At 53.2% G+C, this 21918-nt stretch overlaps 6 protein-coding genes across 6 annotated transcripts; 5 read left to right on the top strand and 1 right to left on the bottom strand.

The window, feature by feature from the left end:
- Positions 1 to 4394: 4394 nt before the first annotated feature.
- Positions 4395 to 5328, top strand: CCOS01_01668 (phosducin; the record flags this gene model as incomplete). Its single annotated transcript, XM_060449861.1, has 2 exons — positions 4395 to 5024; positions 5080 to 5328. The coding sequence occupies 2 exons, from the start codon at positions 4395 to 4397 to the stop codon at positions 5326 to 5328; spliced, it is 879 nt and encodes a 292-aa protein (XP_060318511.1).
- A 3602-nt stretch (positions 5329 to 8930) lies between these two features.
- On the top strand, positions 8931 to 9351 carry CCOS01_01667 (uncharacterized protein; the record flags this gene model as incomplete). Its single annotated transcript, XM_060449860.1, has 2 exons — positions 8931 to 9008; positions 9103 to 9351. Coding segments are annotated over 2 exons (327 nt in total), but the record flags the coding sequence as incomplete, so codon positions are not given.
- Positions 9352 to 9759: 408 nt separating this feature from the next.
- CCOS01_01666 (uncharacterized protein) lies at positions 9760 to 12348 on the top strand (the record flags this gene model as incomplete). Its single annotated transcript, XM_060449859.1, has 1 exon — positions 9760 to 12348. The coding sequence occupies one exon, from the start codon at positions 9760 to 9762 to the stop codon at positions 12346 to 12348; it is 2589 nt and encodes an 862-aa protein (XP_060318509.1).
- Positions 12349 to 13562: 1214 nt separating this feature from the next.
- Positions 13563 to 14651, top strand: CCOS01_01665 (RanBP1 domain-containing protein; the record flags this gene model as incomplete). The annotated part of the gene is made up of 5 exons (XM_060449858.1): positions 13563 to 13616; positions 13812 to 13964; positions 14043 to 14304; positions 14355 to 14483; positions 14542 to 14651. 5 exons carry the CDS (start codon positions 13563 to 13565, stop codon positions 14649 to 14651), a joined length of 708 nt encoding a protein of 235 aa, XP_060318508.1.
- A 785-nt stretch (positions 14652 to 15436) lies between these two features.
- CCOS01_01664 (YEATS family protein) lies at positions 15437 to 16877 on the top strand (the record flags this gene model as incomplete). The annotated part of the gene is made up of 6 exons (XM_060449857.1): positions 15437 to 15448; positions 15792 to 15826; positions 15895 to 16043; positions 16110 to 16538; positions 16626 to 16693; positions 16854 to 16877. 6 exons carry the CDS (start codon positions 15437 to 15439, stop codon positions 16875 to 16877), a joined length of 717 nt encoding a protein of 238 aa, XP_060318507.1.
- Positions 16878 to 18059: 1182 nt separating this feature from the next.
- On the bottom strand, positions 18060 to 21319 carry CCOS01_01663 (uncharacterized protein; the record flags this gene model as incomplete). The annotated part of the gene is made up of 3 exons (XM_060449856.1): positions 18060 to 18436; positions 18504 to 20287; positions 20343 to 21319. The coding sequence occupies 3 exons, from the start codon at positions 21317 to 21319 to the stop codon at positions 18060 to 18062; spliced, it is 3138 nt and encodes a 1045-aa protein (XP_060318506.1).
- Positions 21320 to 21918: the final 599 nt, after the last annotated feature.

Raw genomic sequence — 21918 nt, 5'->3', positions numbered from 1 at the left:
CCTTCTCGTGATCAGAGCATATGCAGATGTCAGGTCACTGTGATCGGATAACGACTAGAGCATGTGCAGCGGCATAGTGCCGGCAGCGTGCAGCTGGCGGTGTGGCGAGGCGCAAAAGCCAAGTTTGGAGTCTGAGAGTTATTGAGAAAGACACGAGTAAACGGACCGGGTGCAAGATGCTTCGCTTGATGTATCGACAACATGAGTATCGCATAACTTGTTGTGAGAACGCCCAGCTTCGATGCCGCACTGCCAGCAATGTTTGTTTGTGGCAACGAACTGAAGTGGACGAGACCAGCCCTGGACAAGGAATCTCCTTGGCTACAAGCCCGGGATGTTTTAATAATTGAACATAGGTGTGTTCTGTGAAACAAACGCATGAAACCCGCGCGTGTATCCAGAACGAATATGCATCTCGTTAGAATGCACATAGCCCCTGTCGGGTCTTGTGACGAGTGAAATCGCTTTCGGGGATTGTTTTGAATAGATTTCCGCCAGGGTCTACTACCAATGGTGAATGGTACGCTAAAAAGTTTGACTTGCGGAGTGAGCTGCCGTCATTGAGTTGTGTTCCGAGGTGGATGAATGGAGTCTTGGTCCCTTGGAGATAGAATCGGATGATAAGTCAGCAACGCACGAGCAGCATTGGGAGCCGTGGTTCTGGGTCGACCACGCGCGACATCGTGTCCACAAAATGTCTGTCGTAAGGCATGAAACGGCGTATCCGGGGCGGAGAAGGTGACTCATGTTTGAACACGTCGTGATGCCTCTTCATGCGAATCTGGAAAGCCATGCCATGCGTGGCATGAAGACCCATAGTTGTTACTTGAGACTGAACGTTGCCAGCTGCGGATTAGTCAATGATCATGACAACTTGAGTTAGCACGTCGTTGGTAATAGTAGTGCTATGAACCGAACGTCCTGGGAACATAGCAAAGTATACAGAGGACGCCGTCCATGACCATCAAAGACCATGGATGATGGCTAGTCCGTACGCTCAAGTCGAGATGAATCGGCCAATGTGCCGATCTAAGTGGAGTGAGAGACCTGTCATCGAGAAGTCGATAATCATGTGCAGTGGACAAAAAAGTCCGCTCGTCTCAAGCCTCCGTCCGCATTGACTGGGGAGCACCGACAAGTGCGGTCACACGACGCCGTGGCCAAGTCTCGACCAAAGATCTAAGCAGACCAGGCAGGGAACGAAGGTAAACGGGGACTTTCGGACGACCGAACTGGGCAAAATATGACGATAAGCGCATGTCATTGTTAGAGATCTCTGGAGCTGATGGCGAGACTGCTGTGCGCTGTTTCGGGGTCCTTATGTTTTGGCAAAGGGGATGATGAAGGGTGAACAATGTCATCGCATAGTGGGATGATGGCGTCGTGATCTTTTACCGGGTCAGTTAGGCATCTTCCCCGGTGAAGTGGTTTCTGACCGTCTCAAGCAGTCCATGTTTGCTTCAGGCGCTAAAGGAGATGTGCGTGTATCTATACCCTCCTATGGGGAGCTTGATGAGGATCATGGTGTAACTATTAGGCAATCAATGGAGGGGCCTAGTCTGGCAAGGTCTTCTGCTGAGACTATCCGCGTATCTCTCTCAGCAACGCACAGCGAACTGCCATTGTCTCTTTGACGCAGTAAGCCTGGGCTCAGTCTTTGACGGCGGGTTTGCGATTCGGCTGGGCCGACGACGGATAGAGTCGGTGTCTTGGAGCCGCGGTGAAGAAGTTGGGCGTGAGACATTGTGTCTGGAATTTGAAGACGCACTTGATGCGAGACACTCGCGAATAGGCACCAGAGCAAGGAACGTCGCTGCCCTGCGGTGTCAATCCCCTTCTCTACCACAAATAATTGCCAGTTGCAGCACCATCTCCGATGCAGGGTCCTCCCGCACTGGCCGGTAAGGCGCAACGACTCGTACTAGCCGGAATGAGACATGATGTCTGAGGCAGGAGGGTTAGAAATGCGAGCACAGGCGTAGTTGCAAATTGAAGCGCCTTGAGTAAGGTGGAGAGAGGAAAGCGAAAGAGACTGTTCCGAGGACCCTGAAGAAGCGGAAGCTGGTGACCAATGGTCCTAAGTCAAGGCAACCTTCTGGAGGACTTGTATAATGATTTGCGAGGTGGTACGAGGTCCTCGCCATTTCGAGAACACTGGAGAGAAGTCAATTGCGAAGCGTCTTCCCAATCACGGCTGGCACGTAGCGTGCGGTGAGCCAAATTTGGGGCCAACCAGTCAACCCACAGACGGCCCAACACGAGACATACGAGACATAATAGGTAGCCGTGTTTGTTTTCTTCATCGCGATCGCCAACTTTGGAAGTCTTGGCGTGGCTTCGGCGCCCTTTCTAAGTTCCTCGCCACCGGCCGGTCTATTGCTCGAGAGTCGGAGCAAAAGGTCAACTGCGTGATGTCTCCAACGGGCCGGCGGGGAGCGGGTGTAATTCACAGCAATAACAAATGAAGAAAGATTATAGTAGAAAGCGGCTCAGCCAACTCATCGACGTGCAGCGTGCATCCTATCTGCAAGGTCCCGAATTGTCCCCCACCTCTCGTAGTGGTTTGCACTGATTGGACAAGCGTGAAGTGACGACGTTGCAAAAAGGAGAGAAAATGGGCAGAGATGGAGTGGATGGGTCGAATGATGCTGACAAGCACCATGATCCCAGCAAAGCCACGCGGGCAGAGGAAAAGCAAGATGGTGTGGTGCTGCGCTGGAGAACGGATGTTGCGGTTCTTGACCCCTTCTCTCTCTGCTCCGTAATAATGCTGTGTAGTCTGATCGATCCGGCCCCTTTTCGACGGTAACAGGTCCGTACCTTGGGGTAAGGTAAGCAAAGTAGCCTGATTGACGGTTAGTTTGAGACGGCGGAAAAAGGAATGTTTTTTCTTTCTTTTTCTTTTCTTTTATTTTGGGCTGCAGCTTACTGAAGGTTTGCGCGTTGACCGTTGGTTTGTGAAAAGGGAAATGGAGGTAATTTGCCCAACTTTCCATTCTAGACTACCCTAACTTTATTCTTCAATGGAAGGGATATGCAGACGCCAGACAGACAGGAAGAGTCGCAGCTGCAGTTGCATTTGGATCAGGTACTTGCATTTATTTTCAATTACGGAGTACCTTAAGGAAGGTTGCATTCGTACCTTGTGTGCTTGGTTCTCTTTCACAGCCGCCTCCCTTCTTTCCTTGCCCTGCCTGTCCTGCCTGCCCTGCACTGGCAAGTGGTGACTGACTGGCACCTTCCTCCATACAATTTACTGCGTTACGAAGTACTCCTGCGTACCTTAGGTAAGGTACTGTGAAATGTACACACATTCTCCACTTTTCCTTTCTGCCCCCTTCCCTCCACGTCGCCGGTATCCTCATGCGTGACGACACCATCGTGGCTGGCCTCTCTGTTCCGTCATCTGCACGTCCCAGTTCGGCATTCGTGTCCTTGCAAAAAGTTGACTCGCCCACAATCATCGACATCGGAAATCGGGGACTGGACGGGGGTGGGCAGCTCAATCAAGCACAAGTTACAGGGCTGGAAAGAAATTGTCCGGTCTTGCCGTGCCAGCGTTCCAGCGTCTTTGCGCCCGCAAACGATCATCAACTCCCGCATCCTCGTCTTAACATCGCGGACTACATGCCTCTTACCGCAACCAGATCTCACCTGGACCCGTCACTAAACCCCCTATACCCCCGAACAAGTTAACAACCCACGAATGCCAGTAGCCAAAGGCCTCACCTTCTGCCATTCATCCACACTTTGCCGTCCAGTCTCCCCTGTTCGCAACCACGCGCCTCCGCCGCTTCTGAAACAGCCTGACGCACCCCAGGGGCTTCCACCTCGACCCTCGATCCTCGACCCTCGAGCCCCCCCTTTTGCCCTTTTGCGCACATCTCGCACCACTCACGCATCGCGCCAGTCTGTTGACTCTTGACTATCCACTACTCCGTACACCACTGGGCCCGGCTTTCACCGCATCGTGGTCCACGCAAGGGTTGACCCCTGGCTTCGACTCCACTGCTTCGAGAAAATCCCATCGAAGGGCCTCCATCCTTTCCATCCAACTCCCAGTCGTCTCTGCTTCGCCTCCCACCGTCCGCCCGTCCTCTCCTCTCCAGACTCTCCCACCACCACCATTTGCGCTACCCATCCTGTCCTTGTCCGAACAAGTCACTTTGCTTGCTCGACTACCAAGTAGACGCCCTGACAGAACAACCGGGCACACCCTTCCAAGCTCAACGTCGCACGATTGCCAACTCTTCACAACCTGCTTGTTTACTCCGTCTTAACAACACCCTGGACGACAACCTCCTCCTCTGACCACACGCCCACCCGCTCCTCCGCTCCTTGTCCTATACATAAATCAAGCTCCCCCTCCCCGGCCGCGCCACACGACCTTCAAGATGTCGAACCCTACACCAGCCCAGGAAGAATTCAATGCTCTGCTAGCAGCAAACTCCCGTGACACCAGCAAAGTACATCCCGAAGACCGAGACCACGACCGTCGCGAACAGGACAGCCTTGACCTCGACGAGGAAGAGAGATATCGCAATTCCCAAATCGACGCCGCCATGCGTATGCCATCTCTTGGTCAGACCGGCTCCGACCTGAAGCTGCCCCCAGCTAGCTTCGATGCCGGTCGTACCACTGGTGTTAAGGGCGTCATCGCCGATGCTCGCAACTACGAGAACGCTCGCAAGACTTCGTTCATGAGCCGCGCGCGCACTACAGTGAGGCGCTCCATCTTCGGCCTCGACAACATCAACTCCCAGCCGCCACCATCGAACAAAAGCGAAAGCGAGACGGATGAGGGCAACGGCAGCGACTCTGACGACAGTTTCATGCAGCAATGGCGCGAGAGCCGCCGAAGAGAACTCGAGAGCGACTCCAACAAGGTTATTCGGAACCGGAGAACAAGTCCTAGTGTGCGAATTTACGGACGTCTGGATGAGGTTGATGCCTTGGGCTACCTCGATGCCATCGAGAAGGTTGCGCGAGACACTGTTGTTGTCGTCTTCGTCTATGACCCAGAGGTGAGCTCCATCGAGACTATCATTCCCAAGTTTTGAGTCCTAACGAGACTTCTAGTGTGACGTTTCTGCGACAATAGAGCATGCCATGATGCCTCTTGTATCGCAGCACTCAACAATACACTTTGTCAAGGTACACTATCTTGACATTGAGTTCGACAACGCCGCTGTGCCTGCGATTTTGGCGTACCGCAACCAGGGTGACATGATCGCCAACCTCACAGGCATCATTGAAATGATCCCCGACGACGAAATGTTTGGTACCGACACGCTGGCACGGCTTTTCCAGAAGCACGACATCCTATGATGCAAACACGGTCACAAACAGCACTCAACATGCGCAAAAAAATAACCTCATCTCCTCTGTTACGATACCCCCATTTTGCAGCGCGTTCTCTTCCGCGAGCATAACGGTTCCCTTTTTTTCTACACCATTTTCATTGCGCATTCGGTTCCCCTATCTCACCAGGACTTTTGGGTTGTGGAGCGGAGTTTTCTCTGGGATATTGTCGTCACTTTGGGGGAAGACGTTGATACACCATTGGTCTTTTCTTCGGGGTTTTCTTGTTTCTGTAATGATGAGGGGAGGTTCATGCCCGAGATGTCGGTTGCTATGCAAGAAACGTACCGGCTGCGGGTTTGGGAAGATGAAAATGCAAAATTACGCTGCAAAAGCATCTAAGGATTGTAGGCTGGGTTCCCAACTTTTACCGATTCCCTGTAGAATTCACAGGTCCACGCGGACTCTGTCCAACGATTTTACACAAACAATGTGGACGTACTGCTCATGATTGCATTGATGTCGGTAAATGAGAGGTTACATTGCATATATGTCGTTTTAAGGGTTGCGGTTGCCTTACCCTTGGATACACGTAGTCCCCCTCGACACCAAACCGTCAATGAAGGTAACGAATTCAATGATAACAGCCTCCTAGGGCTGGAGGAGGGGGTGGCAAGTACAAGGACAAGGCTCTCGGTGGATTTTCTGCTTCGGGACTTTGCGAGATTTCGAGGCAGATTGCGGGAGGATTTGGATCCAGTACCGGATACGGATACAGAGACATGGGTCCAAATAGAGCGTTTCTAAGATTTGGTCAGCAAAGGAAACCAAGAAATGCAGCCTTTTGTTTTTCTCTCGCCTCTGCGGTTCCCGTCGTCTGTGTGTCTTGCGTGATCTCCAGCAAAAGCAGGGGGTAAAGACAAGGAAGAATAGGAGTGAGGTTGCAATTTGCTACTAATCCTGGGGTTACAATAGGGATAGTAACAAATTCTCAATTCTCTTAAGTCTCAGTTCTCTGCCTCCTTCTTGTGCCGTCTTCTCCCGTTGATGGTTAACGTCCCCCTGTCCAGCTCCGTTGTTTCATAGGAACCAGAAACCACTGAGCCCAGGGAACGAAAATTCCGGCAACGTGTTCCGGCCCGGGGGAAGGGGTGGGCTGGAGCTGGAGCTGGGGCTGGGGTTGTTGGAGTGGCTGGTTTTCTGTTCCGAGAGAGAGGCCCTGTTTGCTCTTTTTTGCCTCAGGTGAAGAGTATTTTCGGGTTGTACAAGTTTCGAGTTCAAAACTGCTTGCTTCTTTTTGCATTCTTTGCATCTTGCCTTTTGACTTTTTTCACACCCATGAGTTGAGGAACATATTTCGAGCACCTACCGACCGTGTATAGATGTGTGCAATCGGGTGGGTGTATAAATCCTCTTGCGTGGCTGGTCGGGTTGGGACTGGCTTTCTTGAGGTGATTTGATACGATTTCTTGTCTGGCGCTGAAGTGTCGTCAAATTGGGTATCTGCAACGTCACGTCTGTGTTTTGTCTATCGCGAACTCCGGAATGGCATTCTTGAAATGCCAGGCCACTTGGCTAGAGATAGCGCAAAGCCTCTGGTACAGCAATCTTCAAGCCAGAGCTCTCCCAAGTCCATCGACTTGAAAAGGAGCGCATTATTCATTCCTCAATGCGAGGTGTAGATGTTGGTATGCCGGCGAAGGACAGGCTTGAGTGATGCAATGATTGCAAGTTTATTTTCACAACGGGGGTCCGAATGTCCACGAGAGACGCTGCAATATTGAGCCTTCATAACGAAGGATGAAGTTTTAGAATTGTAAGAGAAGTGAAATAAGCGAGGTTCTCTGGGTAAGGCCTGTCTCCACGATACGGTGTTGGTCAAAATGACGATGAAGTCGAAAGCACATAACCTTTCTCGTTATCAACGTATATTGCCCTACTGATTACCAACTCCAGCAAGTGACCTATCTTCGAATGTATCTTGGCTCCAATTGTGTAGTTTTTCGATGGGTACATTCCATAAACAGAAATCTCTTGCATTATCGCATGAAGATGTTCCAACGATATCTTGGCTGTTCGTTAACGTGGAAGAGGTGTCAGTCCAGCTGAGGTGAGCTGAGAATGGAAGTTGCACCGCCACTTGACACATGAGCCACAATCAAATGGCATTGAAGCCACACACCCTTTTCTTCGGCTAAGACATGGGATTCTCAGAGACAGGAAAGACGGCAAAAAGGTGAAACATTCGGAAGACATGCGGGCCTCACACAACCTAGGGTCGAAATTGTAGCTTTCTTCCCTCCCCCGCTGAGCCATGGCTGGATATACTTGCGCAGTCTTTTGTGAAATTCGTGGTGAGGCGTCGTGATCGTGGTGCGTGGCGAACCTGTTGGTCTTTTCCTATGCCGCAAGCGGGCGGGAGTCACTTGAGCTTTCCACATTGGATGACTTGGACATTTAGGTTGGTACCTTGCTTCAGCCTGTGCGAGGGGACGATGAGTGGTTCACTTCCAGACTTTGCGCCTGAAGCGGCAGCCTGGAAGATGTGCCTACAACAAGTGCCCTGGGAAGGTCTTGAAGATAACGAGTGAATATTCCCATAGAAGAACAAGGAGTTCGGCCCAAGTGAAGCCCAAATGGAACCCGATCCAAGTTGAAAAGGAAGCTAAGAGGTGATGTTGGGAGTGAGCGGATCTTCCTCCGTCGAGATGCCACTCGAGGCCCGTAGGGGTTGGAGCTAACCCAAGGCTGTTGGCACCAACAGCGGTTCACAGGCGGGGTGATGGTGGGCTAGTGGATAAGGAACCCCACCATGGCAGGTCGCAGCGGTGCGCGGTGCGTGGTGCAAGTTGCACCTGGCACCGATTTCCTCCGGCTTGTTATCGATAAGAGGTATAATGATGCGTATCTGCTTGTGACGAGCTGCAATCAAAGTGGGCGGGGGCAGTTGCCAGTGACATTCCATTTGAACGCGAGGTATCCAGGCCCCGGAGCGAGTGACGCATACTCGGCTTTACAAATGCCAGATGTGGTCCTTCAAGGTGAAATGAACGCCATATGTTGCGCCTTTACTCGGTCGCGAAATGGACCCCGCCCCCACCTCCAAAGAGCACATGAGATGCGTCTGGCCGACGGCTGTTAAGATGACATGACTGCTAGGGTACTTTGCACGAGTACTTACCTAGGTAGTAAGTAGGTAAGGCACCTTAGATATGGAATTGTGCACTTATCTCAGCTTTGGCGCTTGGCAGTTCTTGCTATTTCGTGCTATTCTGACTTGGTGCCACCTGCCTGCTCCAAAACTGCGGATGGTGAGGCAGGATATGAGGTCCGGTAAAGGAAGGAAGGAAGGTAGGTAGGTACCTTCCTGGACCGCCTGGTCGTGTCTCGACTGCCGTCCCGTTGCCTTTTCAGCTGCCTTTCTGCCTTTTTGATGGTGCGCCCGACCTGAATGTCTCTCTCCTCTCCGCACCACCCACCACCCTTGAGGTGCATCCATCCATCCATCCATCCATCCCGATACAAACTGTCATATTCCTCCACCACATCTCTCCTTCCTTCATTTCCCATCGTCTTCTATTCAGTATTCTTCGCAGGGCACTCAACTTCCCTTCCGGAACGACCAATATCGGAACGAAACCCCCAAATCCAAACCCTGGCCTGCTGACGCTTTGACGGCTAGGACCAAACGTGAGCAACGCCATCAGGTTAGCAGACTGTACCCTTGTTCCTTATCTTTGTCGCAACTTCTCGATAGCGGCAGCCGCGTGACATCCCCAAGTCATACCCAAGGTAAGGTAGTCACCTCCGATAAACCGACCGCCTTCTCGTCCCATCTCATCCTGTCCCTTCCAGTCCCTTGCCATTTCCCCACCCCGCGTTGGCCATTTCGATCCGCAAGGCAATACCAGCTGGCAAGCACGCAGCAGCGAGCACCTTCTCGGTAAGCTGGGCAAGGCAGGCCAGGCAGACAGGCAGGTACACCGTACAGGCAACACCTGCCGCCGACCGACCTTGACGACGCACCCTACCTTACCTACCTTTACCTGAGTACCCATCTACCTTACTTCACCTCCCGCCACCACCTCACAATCCTCCTACACATCCCAAAGGCCCGGCCAGAGTTAGTTGAATCTCTTTTTTTTCTCTCTACATCCCCGAATCGTCTTTGCTACCTAGATGTTCAACTTCTTGGATCAGGTCGTTTGTCCCGAAGAAAAAGCAACCCCTCCACGCCCCTCAACCGCCGTCCGTTGTGTCAGCTCACGAGCGTGACCTGCTTCATATCCCGCTTTACCCCTCCATCCTCCCACCACCGCCACAACCACCACAACCACTCCGTTAATTCCTTCCACCACATACAGCCGCCGACTGTCGAGCATATCCCATTTCTTCCAGCTCCCAGACTTCCCGAGGCATGACGGGATAACACAAAAGGCTAACCCTTGTTATCTCGGTATGGAAGAGCAGCACAGCGCCGATTCTACCACGGACGTCGACACATCTACCCACAGCCCGGCAGCGTCGACAACCTTGTCATCTTCCGAGCTGACTTTGAGGTTCCCCCGACCACAAGGAAACCGACAACTGGCTAGCTGGATTTCATCCAGCGAACCCGACATCATGACTCCATCAGAAGCACCCGAAGATGTCGTGGCACTGTCCGAGAGCACATACGAATTTATCAACACTGACGACGAGAGCCAGGACGGCCGTGGCACCGAAGCTGAGTCGTTGAGCTCTTTTGACTATGCCCGCCCCGACGACGTCCACAGCCTCGCTGGCACTGAACATACAGAGGACATGACCAACCAGTCCGATACGGACTCGCAAGACTCAGAGGACGCCGCGCAAGACAGGTCTCGAGCCTCGTCCATTCAATACGCTGAGCAGAGCCTCCTCAATCCGTCCTCCCGCGTCCCGACGCCGCCTTTGGGCATCGATAGCTCCATGGACATCAGCCAGCAAACCCCGCTGGTACAGTCCATCGAATTTGACGAGACGCAAGACCCAGTCTACTTCAAGCAGGTGTCAGTCAAACATACCATTCACACCTTTACCGAGGAGCAGTCGACCTCCATCGCCAAGACACTCCACTTCCCAGACCAGAACAAGCGTCTCATCGCAGCAGTCCGTCAAACAATGGCGTCACACTGTCTGGCGACGAAGGAACCTCTCCGGATCATGTACACGGGCAGCCATGCAGCCAGGCATGATATTATATACAAGATTTCCTCGGCCTTCACAGCATCTGCATCCGCAGATGGATGCGGCATCAGCGAAGATGCTGGTATCTATAACGTTGTGCCTATATCATCTCTGGGATCCCCCAAGGTCCCCGAAGTCGAGTTGATGAAGACTTCACAATACCAAATCAAGGTCGAAAATTGCACGGCAGCGAAGGAGGTTGTCTACCAAGGCGAGCGTTTCCTGGGTGAGACTGTCTATCACATCACTGTGGACGGTGATCGGACTTTCCAGTCTGCTTTTGCGCCCAGTGGATCTATCATTGAGCCTTCATGGACGCTGCCTCATGTCGCCATCTTCTACGTTACGGAGAATGACGATGAGGCTGCTAGAAGCACCCGGAATGCTGCATGGAACTTCATGCAAAGGCACGCCGTGCCTAGCATCTTCATTTCAAACGACGAGGTCCACCATCAACCTAATGCAGTATGGGACGATATGATCAACCAGCACGCTATCCACATCTGCGTGGAGTCTTCTGACCGGGCCATGCCTTCTATCAAGCTCCCAATCGACCTGACCTCATTCCTCAACATCGATGCTCGCCAGATGAATCGAAACCTGGCCTACCTCACCGGCCTTTACGATCACGCAGACTGGAAGAAGAGCAAGTGCGACTCTAACACCGTGAGCAAGACTGTTCGTCATACTTGGCGCCGCGCTGTCGAGACCGTGGAAGATATCGACCTATGGGTCGTGGGCCAGACCACGTTTCTTGTCCTTAGCGTCATCGCCACAGCACTGCTCTCCAACTACTTCTTGACAGGAGTTTCAAACACACCAGCACTTTCCACAGTCTCTTCTACCACAGCTAGTACACTGTCATCCTTGACCCCGACAGTACTGTCGACTTCGACTTCGACGATCAATCTATCCACCACAACGATTCGGGTGGCTCAAAAAGCGTCTGCAACCAGCAACACGGCTGTTGCACCTTTCGCAGAGCTTGCCGACTTCATTGCAGACAAATTTCCTGACAAAGCCTACGTATGCTCGGCGGAGAAAGTCAGCCGCAATGAGATACTGATCAAAATTCCCTCTGGCACGAAAACATCATGGCTTGCCAAAGATTCGATCACTATCGATGTCCTCAAGGGCGAGAGGTCTATTAAGACCAGATTCTCTTCGACCGACGAGGGAATCTTGATTGAAATCCCCAAGTCGGAAGCGCATGGCATCCTCACTATTGCGGTCAATACAACTCGAAAGCCCAAGGTCAATGAGACCTTTGTGGTCGACCTTGGACAGACCGTCCTCGAGCGTTGTCTTGGATATGGCAAGGCGGTGGCTTCCCACGTCCTTGATACAGCAAACAGTGTCGCACATCAGGCAGAGGAGCGAGCCTTCGACCTCTCAAGCCTCAACCTCCTGAGCCTGGACTCCATCGTAGCGGATACCAGAGGGTTATCTACCCGCATCACCGCGAGGGCCGCGAACGCTGCGAATGCCATCGTCAAGGGATCTGCAGAGCTGTCTGAGAACCTGCAGAGCCTGAGAAATCCACAGCGATTGCAAGAGTTGAGAGACCGAGCGAATATTGTGTTCACGAAAGCCCAACTTCAATCTCGGCTCCTAGCATTGAAGGTCTTGCAAAAGACGGAAGAGCATAAGATCTACTTGGACAAGGCCAAGAAGCACATGGAAAAGCTGCGGTTGACAGCGACGGAGGCCCACAACCAACGCCTGGATAAGGAGAAGAAGGAGATGCGAGCTCGTCGGAAGAGAGAGCGCCTGGCGGCTAGATGCCAAACAGGCTCTGGCTTTTCTAGGTGGACGCAGCAGTGCCGACAGCAAGGATGAGTCTGATTTTACACGCAAGTATGGAGATACCTTGGAGGCCGGTTAGGGACAAGGACTGGAAGGAACTGGAGTTATCGGTATGGGTTTTGTAATGGCTGTCTCATCTTTTTTGCTTCATTCGCCCTTCAATGTTTAGTTATTCACATCGCTCTCCCCACTCTTCCCATGTATTGTTCGCAGTTGCGACGGCGAAGTGAGGCAGGTCAGGGTAAGCTCCGCCGAGTTCCCGAGTTTCTAGTCGCTTTGAGGCGGCTACAGTATTTATGAATGGATGGACAGGAATGATAGACTATGAGCAGGCTTCTGCAGTGATTCTCCGAGCAGTCTCGTAAAACTCCCTACTTTACATCTTCAAGTTGTGCCTGGATATGCCGTGTGCTTGTGTCCGTCGTCCAAACTTGGTCCCAAGTTGAGTAGTTTCTGGAAAAGTTTCTTCCTACCTGTCTGACTGACAGAAGCACGACGGTCTGAGAGCTCACAACAGGGTCTTACAATGGTGAAGTCAGTCCGGTCATAGTTCGAAATTGCGAGCAAAAGAGTCGCAGTTAATCATCTAGTAAGATTATTCAGTTCAATAGTGCGGATAGGGCCGGGCAATGACCAAGATAGCGTCAAAATCCTCATCCCCAAATCAGGGACTCCCGGTCCCCAGTGGCAAAGGCAGCAGGCTTGGTGATTGGCTGCGCGAATCCAGCTTGGGCTTTGGCTTAGGTGCATCCCCACAGAGCCAGGAGCGGCGACAGCATGTACAATTCCTCATTATTTGGGTGGAGGGGTACTTGCTGATGGCAGGATGACCACTGCCTGGGCACCTAACAGCAAGGGCCAGGCCCGCCCGACACCCCTCCTGCCCTCCTGTTGTTGACTTTTGAATGAGGGGCTGTTTCCTCATTTTGTCCAACCCACTCCCAACTTCACCTCGAGCGAAGAAACATAATCATCTTTTGCTTTCCACTCTCCGATCCCCCCCTTTACTGCAGAACATACCACTGCTAGCCCTGGTAAGTATCATTCTTCTTGAGTCTTTCTCCCCGCAGTCCGCTTCCTGTCGGCCTTGATGACGAGCATGCCGTCGCGCCCGTCCGCTCGATGAGGGGCAGATTTGGTCGTAATGCAAAGTCCACGAGCTAACGTTTTTTCTCCTCGTTCCCACCCGCAGATCTAAACATCGTCATACTTCACCCCAAAACCACTACTTCGCAAAACTCATCAATATGTCTTCTGCCGAAGCTACCGAGCCCAAGGTCGAGGAGACCAAGCCCGTCGAGGTACGATCACCCCTTTGTCGCACGCGCACTCGCTCCCCCGCCCTCGTCATGTTCTCATACGAAGATAATTTAAAGCTCACCGTATCTCACGGGTTCTCCATGACGGGCGGGAGACATGCGCACTCTCTGCTCGCTCGCATCGCGATCCAATTCTCCATATTGCCACGTTCGGATGGCTGACAGTATCGCCCACAGACCACCGGCGAGGCTGAGAAGCCTGTGACCTCCTCTTCCGTTTTCTCTATGTTCGGAGGTGGTGCCAAGAAGGAGAAGAAGGAGGACGAGGACCGCGGTGACAACTCTGGCAGCGCAAAGGCCCAGCGCGATGCCGCAAAGAAGGACGGCGAGGTACGTCATATCGCACGCTCTGTTTCGATGCAGGGGTAAGTTGCGTGTTCGATCTTGTGCTAACGTTGGAAATCCCAGGAGGATGAAGCCCCCGAGTCCGAAGATGTCCACTTCGAGCCCGTCATCAAGCTGACGGAGAAGGTCGACGTCGCCACCAACGAGGAGGCCGAGGAGCAGCTTTTCAAGATGCGCGCCAAGCTTTTCAAGTTCGTCAAGGAGACCACTGAGTGGAAGGAGCGCGGCACTGGTGATGTCCGCTTGCTCAAGCACAAGGAGAACGGCAAGACCCGTCTCGTCATGCGCCGTGACAAGACCCTCAAGGTCTGCGCCAACCACTACAGTACGTTGCGTCAGACTTCATTTCACCACCAATATTCTAACAATGACTAGTCGTTCCTGAGATGAAGCTGTCCCCCAACGTCGGTTCCGACCGCAGCTGGGTGTGGAACGCCGCCGCCGATGTTAGCGAGGGTGAGGCTGAGGCCGTTACCCTGGCCATCCGCTTCGCCAACTCTGAAAGTAAGTTCATGGCCGGTATTGAAAATAGTCGCATGGCAGTGGGCTAACGAGGATACAGACGCAAACCTCTTCAAGGACTCTTTCCTGAAGGCCCAGAAGGACAACGAGGAGCTTTTCAAGGCCGCTGAGGGCGAGCCCCCCGCCGCCCCCGCTGTCGAAGAGTCTTAGATTTACCACAACCTCCCGATTCCGTGAGAAGACGAAGATGGAAGGCCCAGCACGCCGGGCTGTCATCGAAACGGCCCGACTCCCCTGCAACACCGAAACTAGCACCATTGTCAAACTTGTTTTTACACCCCCCCGATACGAGGCAGGCTGGATCACTTCGGTGAGGAGAAGCTGAAGAGTGCAAGAAAGACTTGCACCGAGTGGTGTTTGTTTTGAGCATTGATACGCGGATGGATAGCATCAAGGCTTAGGAGCAAGACACTCTACACAGCACAAATCAACAAGAATAAAGTCCCTTCTATATTGATCAGATGTTCCAGTAGGAGAGATAGACGCGCGGATGAATCATACCCCCTCACTTGAAAGCCGACCTGTCTTTCTGTGAAATTGTTGCAAAAATGCGTGTATAAATTTGATGAGCGCTATCGCTATGGCCAACCTAACAGACGACGTTCTGCTGATAAGAAAGCCCTCCTTAAGGCTTTGTCTGCCACATTGTTACGTCGAGCAAGCAAAAGGCATGTATAGGGGCAGGAGGGACAACCATTCAATTAAAGTCCTTGCTTCCTTCCCCGCAACACGCAACACGCTTGCACGCGGTAAGCTTTCCAGCCACACCCTGGGTGTCTGCATGGCCCGAGCGTCACCCTCAGCCTTCCAGTCCCAAACCTCCAAATCCCAACTGGTGAACTTCACACACTTGCTCAGTGCACATCCAGACCTCCCCCCTCTCCGAACCCGACACCCTGCTTGACCCCTATCCTGCGTTGATACAGCAGCTCATCATGATTGTCGAGGTAAGATACTGCGATCAATCCTTCCGCTCCTCCCAGCGCGCTTCGTCGCGTCGATTTGCGACATCACCATCACCAGCTCGCCCTATCCAAACGCCATGCTCGTTGACAGTTTGCGCTGTCGGCTAGCCCAGCATGATTGCTTCCTAGGCAGCCTGGACGATGAATACTGCGTATTCTTCACCCAATCGATCTGATCTTGGCATACCTTACCCTTTTTTCACCTTCCTCCTACCCAAATTCAACGGGGACCCAGCTACATCGTAGTCCATCAACGTTACCACCACCATGGCCCCTTCCCGAAATACCATGGCCCCGTCGTTCCAATGCTAACTTTGAGATCAAGAGGAAAGTAAGGCTCGTCACCGAGCAGAATGTCATGTAAGTTCACTTGCAAACACCCCTTCTACCATAGTGCCAGCGCCTAATCTTTATCTCCTCATCTCTAGCGACAAGCCGTCCCCCGTCGAGGATTTCCCCATGCGGAAATGGTCGATCAACGTCTACATCATCGGCGAAGATGGTGAGGAGCACCCGGCCGACTGCTTCCTCAAGGTCGTCTACAACCTCCATCCTTCCTTTGAGAACCCGACCCAAAGTTCGTATACTCTGCCTATGATTGCAACCTTGCCTGTTGCAGATCGCTGATCGCAGGCACTTCTAGCCTTCAACAAGCCTCCTTTCCGTTGTGAAAACGAGGGATGGGGTGAATTCGATATGACGATCGATTGCTACATTACCGAAAAGTCGAAGCAGTCCCTCAGCCACGACCTCAACTTCGCTAAGAACCGCTACGAGGCCGAGCATACTGTTTCCTTCAAGAACCCCTCGCAGGCCTTGCAGCTAATTTTGCGCGAAACCGGCCCCTTGCCATCAGACGATGACCGCCTCAAGAAGAAGGGTGGCGCTGGTAAGAAGGGTGCCCAGAAGTACGACTATGAAAAGATTGCCCAGGCGCTTGAGAAGCTGGATGAGGATGACCTGCTCCGCGTCATTCAGATCATCAACGATAACAAGACAGCGGAGACATACATCAAGAGTGATGTCGATGGTGAGCTTGCGCCTGCTTCCCCTGGTGTCGATCTCTTGGCCGGTCAGTTTTCCTTGTGTTGGGGATGCATGGGATCGACATTGGTAATTACAAACACCGAGTTGCGCTTTAGCTAACAGCTTTTTCTAGCGGGAGAGTTTTCCATTGATCTGTATACGATGTCGGATCAGATGACCAAGCTCCTGTGGGACTACTTGGTGAGTCAAAAATACGTTCGGGTTTAGGTTCCGCAGGCCCTTGGCTTGAATATCTTTGAACCACAAGCACTGGCCTTTGCGCGCAATATCTATGGGACTGCATGGGCTTCGGAAGTGGGCTGGGCTGGATATATATGACCGGCCGCTGACCTCACAAAAGAGCAAGAAGGGCCTTGTCAGTTAGGTTACCTACCTACCGCTCGCGGAAGATCACCTATCTCTGCACCACTCCCGACGCCAGCTTTCCCCGCGACCGAATCGAGCACGAGTCGGGCAGACGAATCGACATGAGGGACTCTCTTGTGAGGGGCGGCGCGGGGCATGGGGTGTGCTCAAGGATTTCTGCTTCGCTTTACCAATGGCATCTGGCTAGGCGTTACCGGCTTCCTGCTTTTCCTTGGCTTTAGTTACGGATTTTCTTTTTCTGGTCTGCCCCTCGTCTTTCTGTGGTATTGTGTGCTTGTGCGTATTGTGTCTTATTTTGTGTATGCTACCTGAATAAAAAGCACTCGCGGGGAAGGGAAATGGGACATACTGCATTCATGTGATGGGAGGTTGTGCGTCTCTGGGGGGGGGGGGGGTGGGGGGTCGTAGAGCGGGTGTTGGGCAGGAATGAAGCTACGAAACGACACTGGACGGGAGTGGCTAGACGGGAAGAGAGAGAGACTAGAGGCTTTCGTTGCGAGGTTACACCGGCTCTGAGTCTCCTCGTTGTAATCATATTGTTCACCGTGCTTCTTTACCATGTCGACGTGACGTGGGTATGCGAGAAGAGGCTGTGTACGTCCCGAGCCGCAATGTCTGACTAGAGGTTTGTATGATTCGCATCTTTGATATTTTTGGTATAACTACTACCGCCCGCACTATGAATCGGAGACTATCTTTTGCTCAATGAGCATCCGACTTGAAGATGGCAAAGTATCGAAAAAGAAAGAAAAAAAAGGGTATATCTGAAACCAAATTCTCATAAGCCGTGCCAATTTCGATAAAAAAAAAGGTGATCCAGGTGCAATGCAATGGAGAACAGCCTTTGCCTTCAAATTTCATGGGCGTTGCTTGCGTAACCGCGTGACCTTGGCCACTTTGCCCGGGTCGTGTGTAATTGGTAAGAGATGAGAAAATCAGGAACAAAATCGCTACATTGGCCAGCCAGTCCATTATCTTTCTTTCAAGGCAGTATTGTCGCCCGTTTTCCTCATTTTGCAGTTTCCCCGCGCCCCATTGCTCCCAATTTTGTGTATAAATGACAGTCACACCTTGCGGATGCCCTTTTATCTTTTCTTGTCTCCTTTAGATCCCCACCCTTTGGTTTTGAGAATGTACTTTTTGTTGAGTCCTCCTTCACTGCGTTTTGCTCCTGCCTGGTTCAGGGAAAGGATGAAGGACCATCGAGAACGGGAAAGCCAGTATCCATGGCCATGTACTCGAGGAGATCGAGACCGCCGACGTTGACGCCCTCGGCCGTCATGGCGACAGCCGTGTTGTCCATATTTTGGAAAAATGCCGGTCCGGGCGGCAGGTACCACATCTCGTTGCCTGGGTTGTTCCAGTCAGTTGAGTCAAAGAGGCCTTCCATGCCTCCTGTTGTAGATGACGGTGCGTTGTTGGTTGTGTTTGTGGCTCCGCCGTTCTCAGGCGCTGGTGCCGGCGTGGACGGGCCCAGGACTGAGGCCGAGCCTGAGGGATAGGGAAAGGTGCCAGTGCTGAGGTCGAAGGGTGTAGCAGAAATGTTGGCGGGGTCGTCTGATTCTTACTGTTAGTTTCTGGTATTACGGTAGGTGGTGGATGACCAAGGGGAGGTGAAGCTTACCATGCGCGTTGAGTCCGTCACGTAACTTTGAGGCATGGTTCGCCCATGATTGGCCATCGGGACCGCCGATTGCTTGGCCGTTGGCAGCGGTGCCGTTGGTAATCCCGTGGGGATCTGGGCTCCTTCCATCCGCAGACCCGAGTCCTAAAGCAGGAGCCTGAATGAAACGGTTACGGAGCCGGCTTGTCAGGGAGTCGAGAAGATCTGCAAATCGAATTCCCAGGTGAACGTCGTCAACGATGCAATTGCGGAGTGCCTTGACAGTCTCGTCCATCAGGTCAATGCTGAGCTTGACGTCTGATCGTGGGGCACCAAGAGCAAAAGTCTTGAGCAGGAACATGGCACCGCTGATGATGCGAAAGTATGTCCGCACGGGGGCATGCTTGAGATAATCGCCCGGCAAGAGACCTTCCACAACCGTCCGAAGCAAGTTGCGGCAGCCGCTGATGACCTCTTTGATGTACTCCTGATCACTGGCGCCGAAGCCACCCAGCTGTCCCAGAGGCAGCTTACCAAAGTAATTTTGCGTCTGTGGAGACAGTTGTGCCGCGCTCCCGGCGTTATGGTTGCCATGAGTGCCGTGTCCCGCATGCGCCGTGTGACCAGCGTTATTGGTACACCGTTCAACGACAGCTTGCAGAGAAAGTGAATTGACATAGATGCGTACATACTCGTACTCGATGGTCAGAATATGTCTGATATAAGGTGGTAACCTGAAGCGCTCAAATTCCTTCCACCAGTCCTGGAGCAGCGGATGGAAGTCTTTGAGCATCTCAGTGTACTTCCCGCTCTGGATGATATCGGTGGTGTGCTTGCGAGATTTGAAAAACTTTTCGTTGCCAATGTGCATCGCATTGCTTATGCCAGCCCAGCAATGTATTATTTGATCATCGAGCTCCAGGTCCGGGATGTAGTTGAAGGCATTTGACATGGACGACGGGTTAGTGCCAGGTGTTGTGCCCTCTGTGGATGTTGGGCGGCGACGGGTTACCGCCGGATCGCTCTTGCGCAAGGCCTCGGGTACCATGCTTGTCCAACCAAGACGACCGGCGAGCTGGGACAGATAGATCAACAGAAGACGCTTGATGCGGTACGCACGTTGTCGGTACACCTCTTCCTCGTACTCGGGGCGGGAGATGGCACCGTCGCGCAGCAGCTCATCGATGTCGTCAAACACACCAAGCTCGTATGCGAGACCCATGGCGGTGCTGAGAAGCATCCAGCACATTCTGTCACTTCTCCAGGCTGGTTCGAGCCAGCTGTCGAGGCGCTTACCGCCGATATTTGCGGACGGTCGCTGATTGCCGTGCTCGTCTGTGCTAATCAGATCACTGCCTTCGTATGACGGAAGCATGAGCTCGTCAATGGCTTCAGCTGGCGGGAAATGGAGGGCTCTCGGGTGCCACTCTGTGAGGATCATGAGTGACTCAATGGTCCCCAGAGTTCGCAGACTGCCTTTCCGCATTCCACGCCAGGGCGCTGTGCTGCTTGTTTGATCGTCAGGAACAGATGAGGCACCGGCCATAGCTGCGACCCCACCCCCAAATGCCTCTTGGCCCCACAGGCACCTCTCAATCATGCCCCGGAGATATGTCCAGAGCTGCTCGTGGATGGCGTTGGACCGACATTGGCCACCTGTGCCGGGAATCTTGCGATACCTCGAGGAAATGGTGAGAAGTGTGATGGTGAGGATGGGTTCTTCCGTGAGCAAGGTGATGTGAGATGCAGGATTGCGGAAGGTCGGTGGAGAAATTGGTGTAAGTGGTGACAGGTATTCGTAGTAGCTAGGAAATGTTAGCCTAGGATCATTGAGAATTGGTCAATTGCAGATAAGCTTACTAGTCAATGTAGTCAATGGCTTCTTGTGCGGAAAACCAGCCGGCTCTGACAAACCTAAATCTCCCCCAGGCTTTGATGGCGTCCTGGTAGCCGGGCTCACCGGAGAGATCACGTCTCGTCAGAGCCGGGTCAATAGGTTGCGGCTCAAGGGCGACGGGAACCGAGGGCCGTCCGTTGCCATTGCCCACGGGCTTCATGGTCGCACCGGGCGTGACGATGACGGGCTGCTGAGGTATGGCGGGTATGGAAGCGACACTTTCGTGACGCTTGTGGTTGTTGGTCACAGGGCTGTGAGCCGGGGGGTGGTAAGCAGCCGCGTCTTGGGTATGGCTGAGCTGGACTGACCTATCCGTAGCCGCCTTGTACAGCAGATCCAAAGCATCGTGGGGTCCGTAGACACCGGGTCGCATGAGGTCCTGAGCCTCGCGGTTCTCGAGCTGGGCGTTGGGCTCATCGTCGACGACGTAGTCGCTCCGCTGACGGCTGTCGGCTTGGCTCGTGGTGCTCGGGGTATCACCGTCTGTAGGGCGGCGCAGAGGTTGGGCCCTGCCCATGGAGCCTCCTGGAGTCAAGGGCACCTCGCTGTAGAGGCGTTTGTCGATGGCGACGGGCGGGCTGCCGCTGACGTGAACGCGCTTACGGCCATTGCGGATTGTGTAGTCATCGACATCCTCGGGCTCGGGATCCTCGCCGTCCTCGGCCTTGCGCTTCCTCCTTGTTGCGCTGAAATAACATTCTTTGCTCTCGCGACGGCATCGTACGCAGGGGGGATCGTGGGGATTATCGACGCTGCCCAGATCGCAACGGACCTTTCTCCGACGGCACGGGATGCAGGCTTGATAAACGCGTTTGTGCTGGGGGGTGGAAGCCTGGCCAGCGGCGGCGGCGGCAGCGTTTGCAGTCGCGGTAGCAGTGGAGGGATTGCTGGAGGTCGTCGGGCTCAGGTTGGATGCTGCCGTGTTGTGGTATTGGGCCATGATGGGCCGGCGAAGGGGGGCAGTCTCGCTGCAATCGTGGGGTGATGGATGGCTCGACTCGGTCGACGTTTCTTTGATGGATAGAATCGGTCAGGTCGGTTTGCAACGGGTTTATGGAGGGGAAAAAGACGGGTTTACAGCCACCACGGGCGGGGCGAGGGTGGTTTTTGTCGGTCCACGTTGGGTGCTGGGAGTCTGGGACCTCTGGGACCTTTGGGACAGCTGGGCGGTCCTTTTGGGGGGTGGTGGTCAGTGCTTTTTTGTCTTCGCATCTTTTTTCGTTTTTTTGCAACGCTGCGGCTTGCAAGATTGGGGCCATTGGGGTTGGATGGCACTTGCCTCGAGGTGGGCTGGGTCAGGGAGCTTACCTTCCTCTGGTGTCCACCTGGTGCGGGGTTGGGGGACGTGGATAAGGTGAGAAGGAGCTCTTCTGCGTAAGGTACCTTTGTACACCTCACTCACTGTACCTACCTAAGGCACTTTAGCTAGGCAGGTGCAACAGACCAACTGCAGATACGTACCCAAGTCTCTACGCAGTACGTGAGGTAAGTACCTCTCTTGGCTGGGCAAGGGCGTTGCGCCTGCGTCCCTCACCAAAC

The sequence above is a fragment of the Colletotrichum costaricense genome, assembly GCF_030867565.1.
Source record: "Colletotrichum costaricense strain IMI 309622 chromosome Unknown Scaffold_2.1, whole genome shotgun sequence".
Taxonomy (NCBI): Eukaryota; Fungi; Ascomycota; class Sordariomycetes; order Glomerellales; family Glomerellaceae; genus Colletotrichum; species Colletotrichum costaricense.
This window is presented reverse-complemented; position numbering and strand designations above follow the sequence as displayed.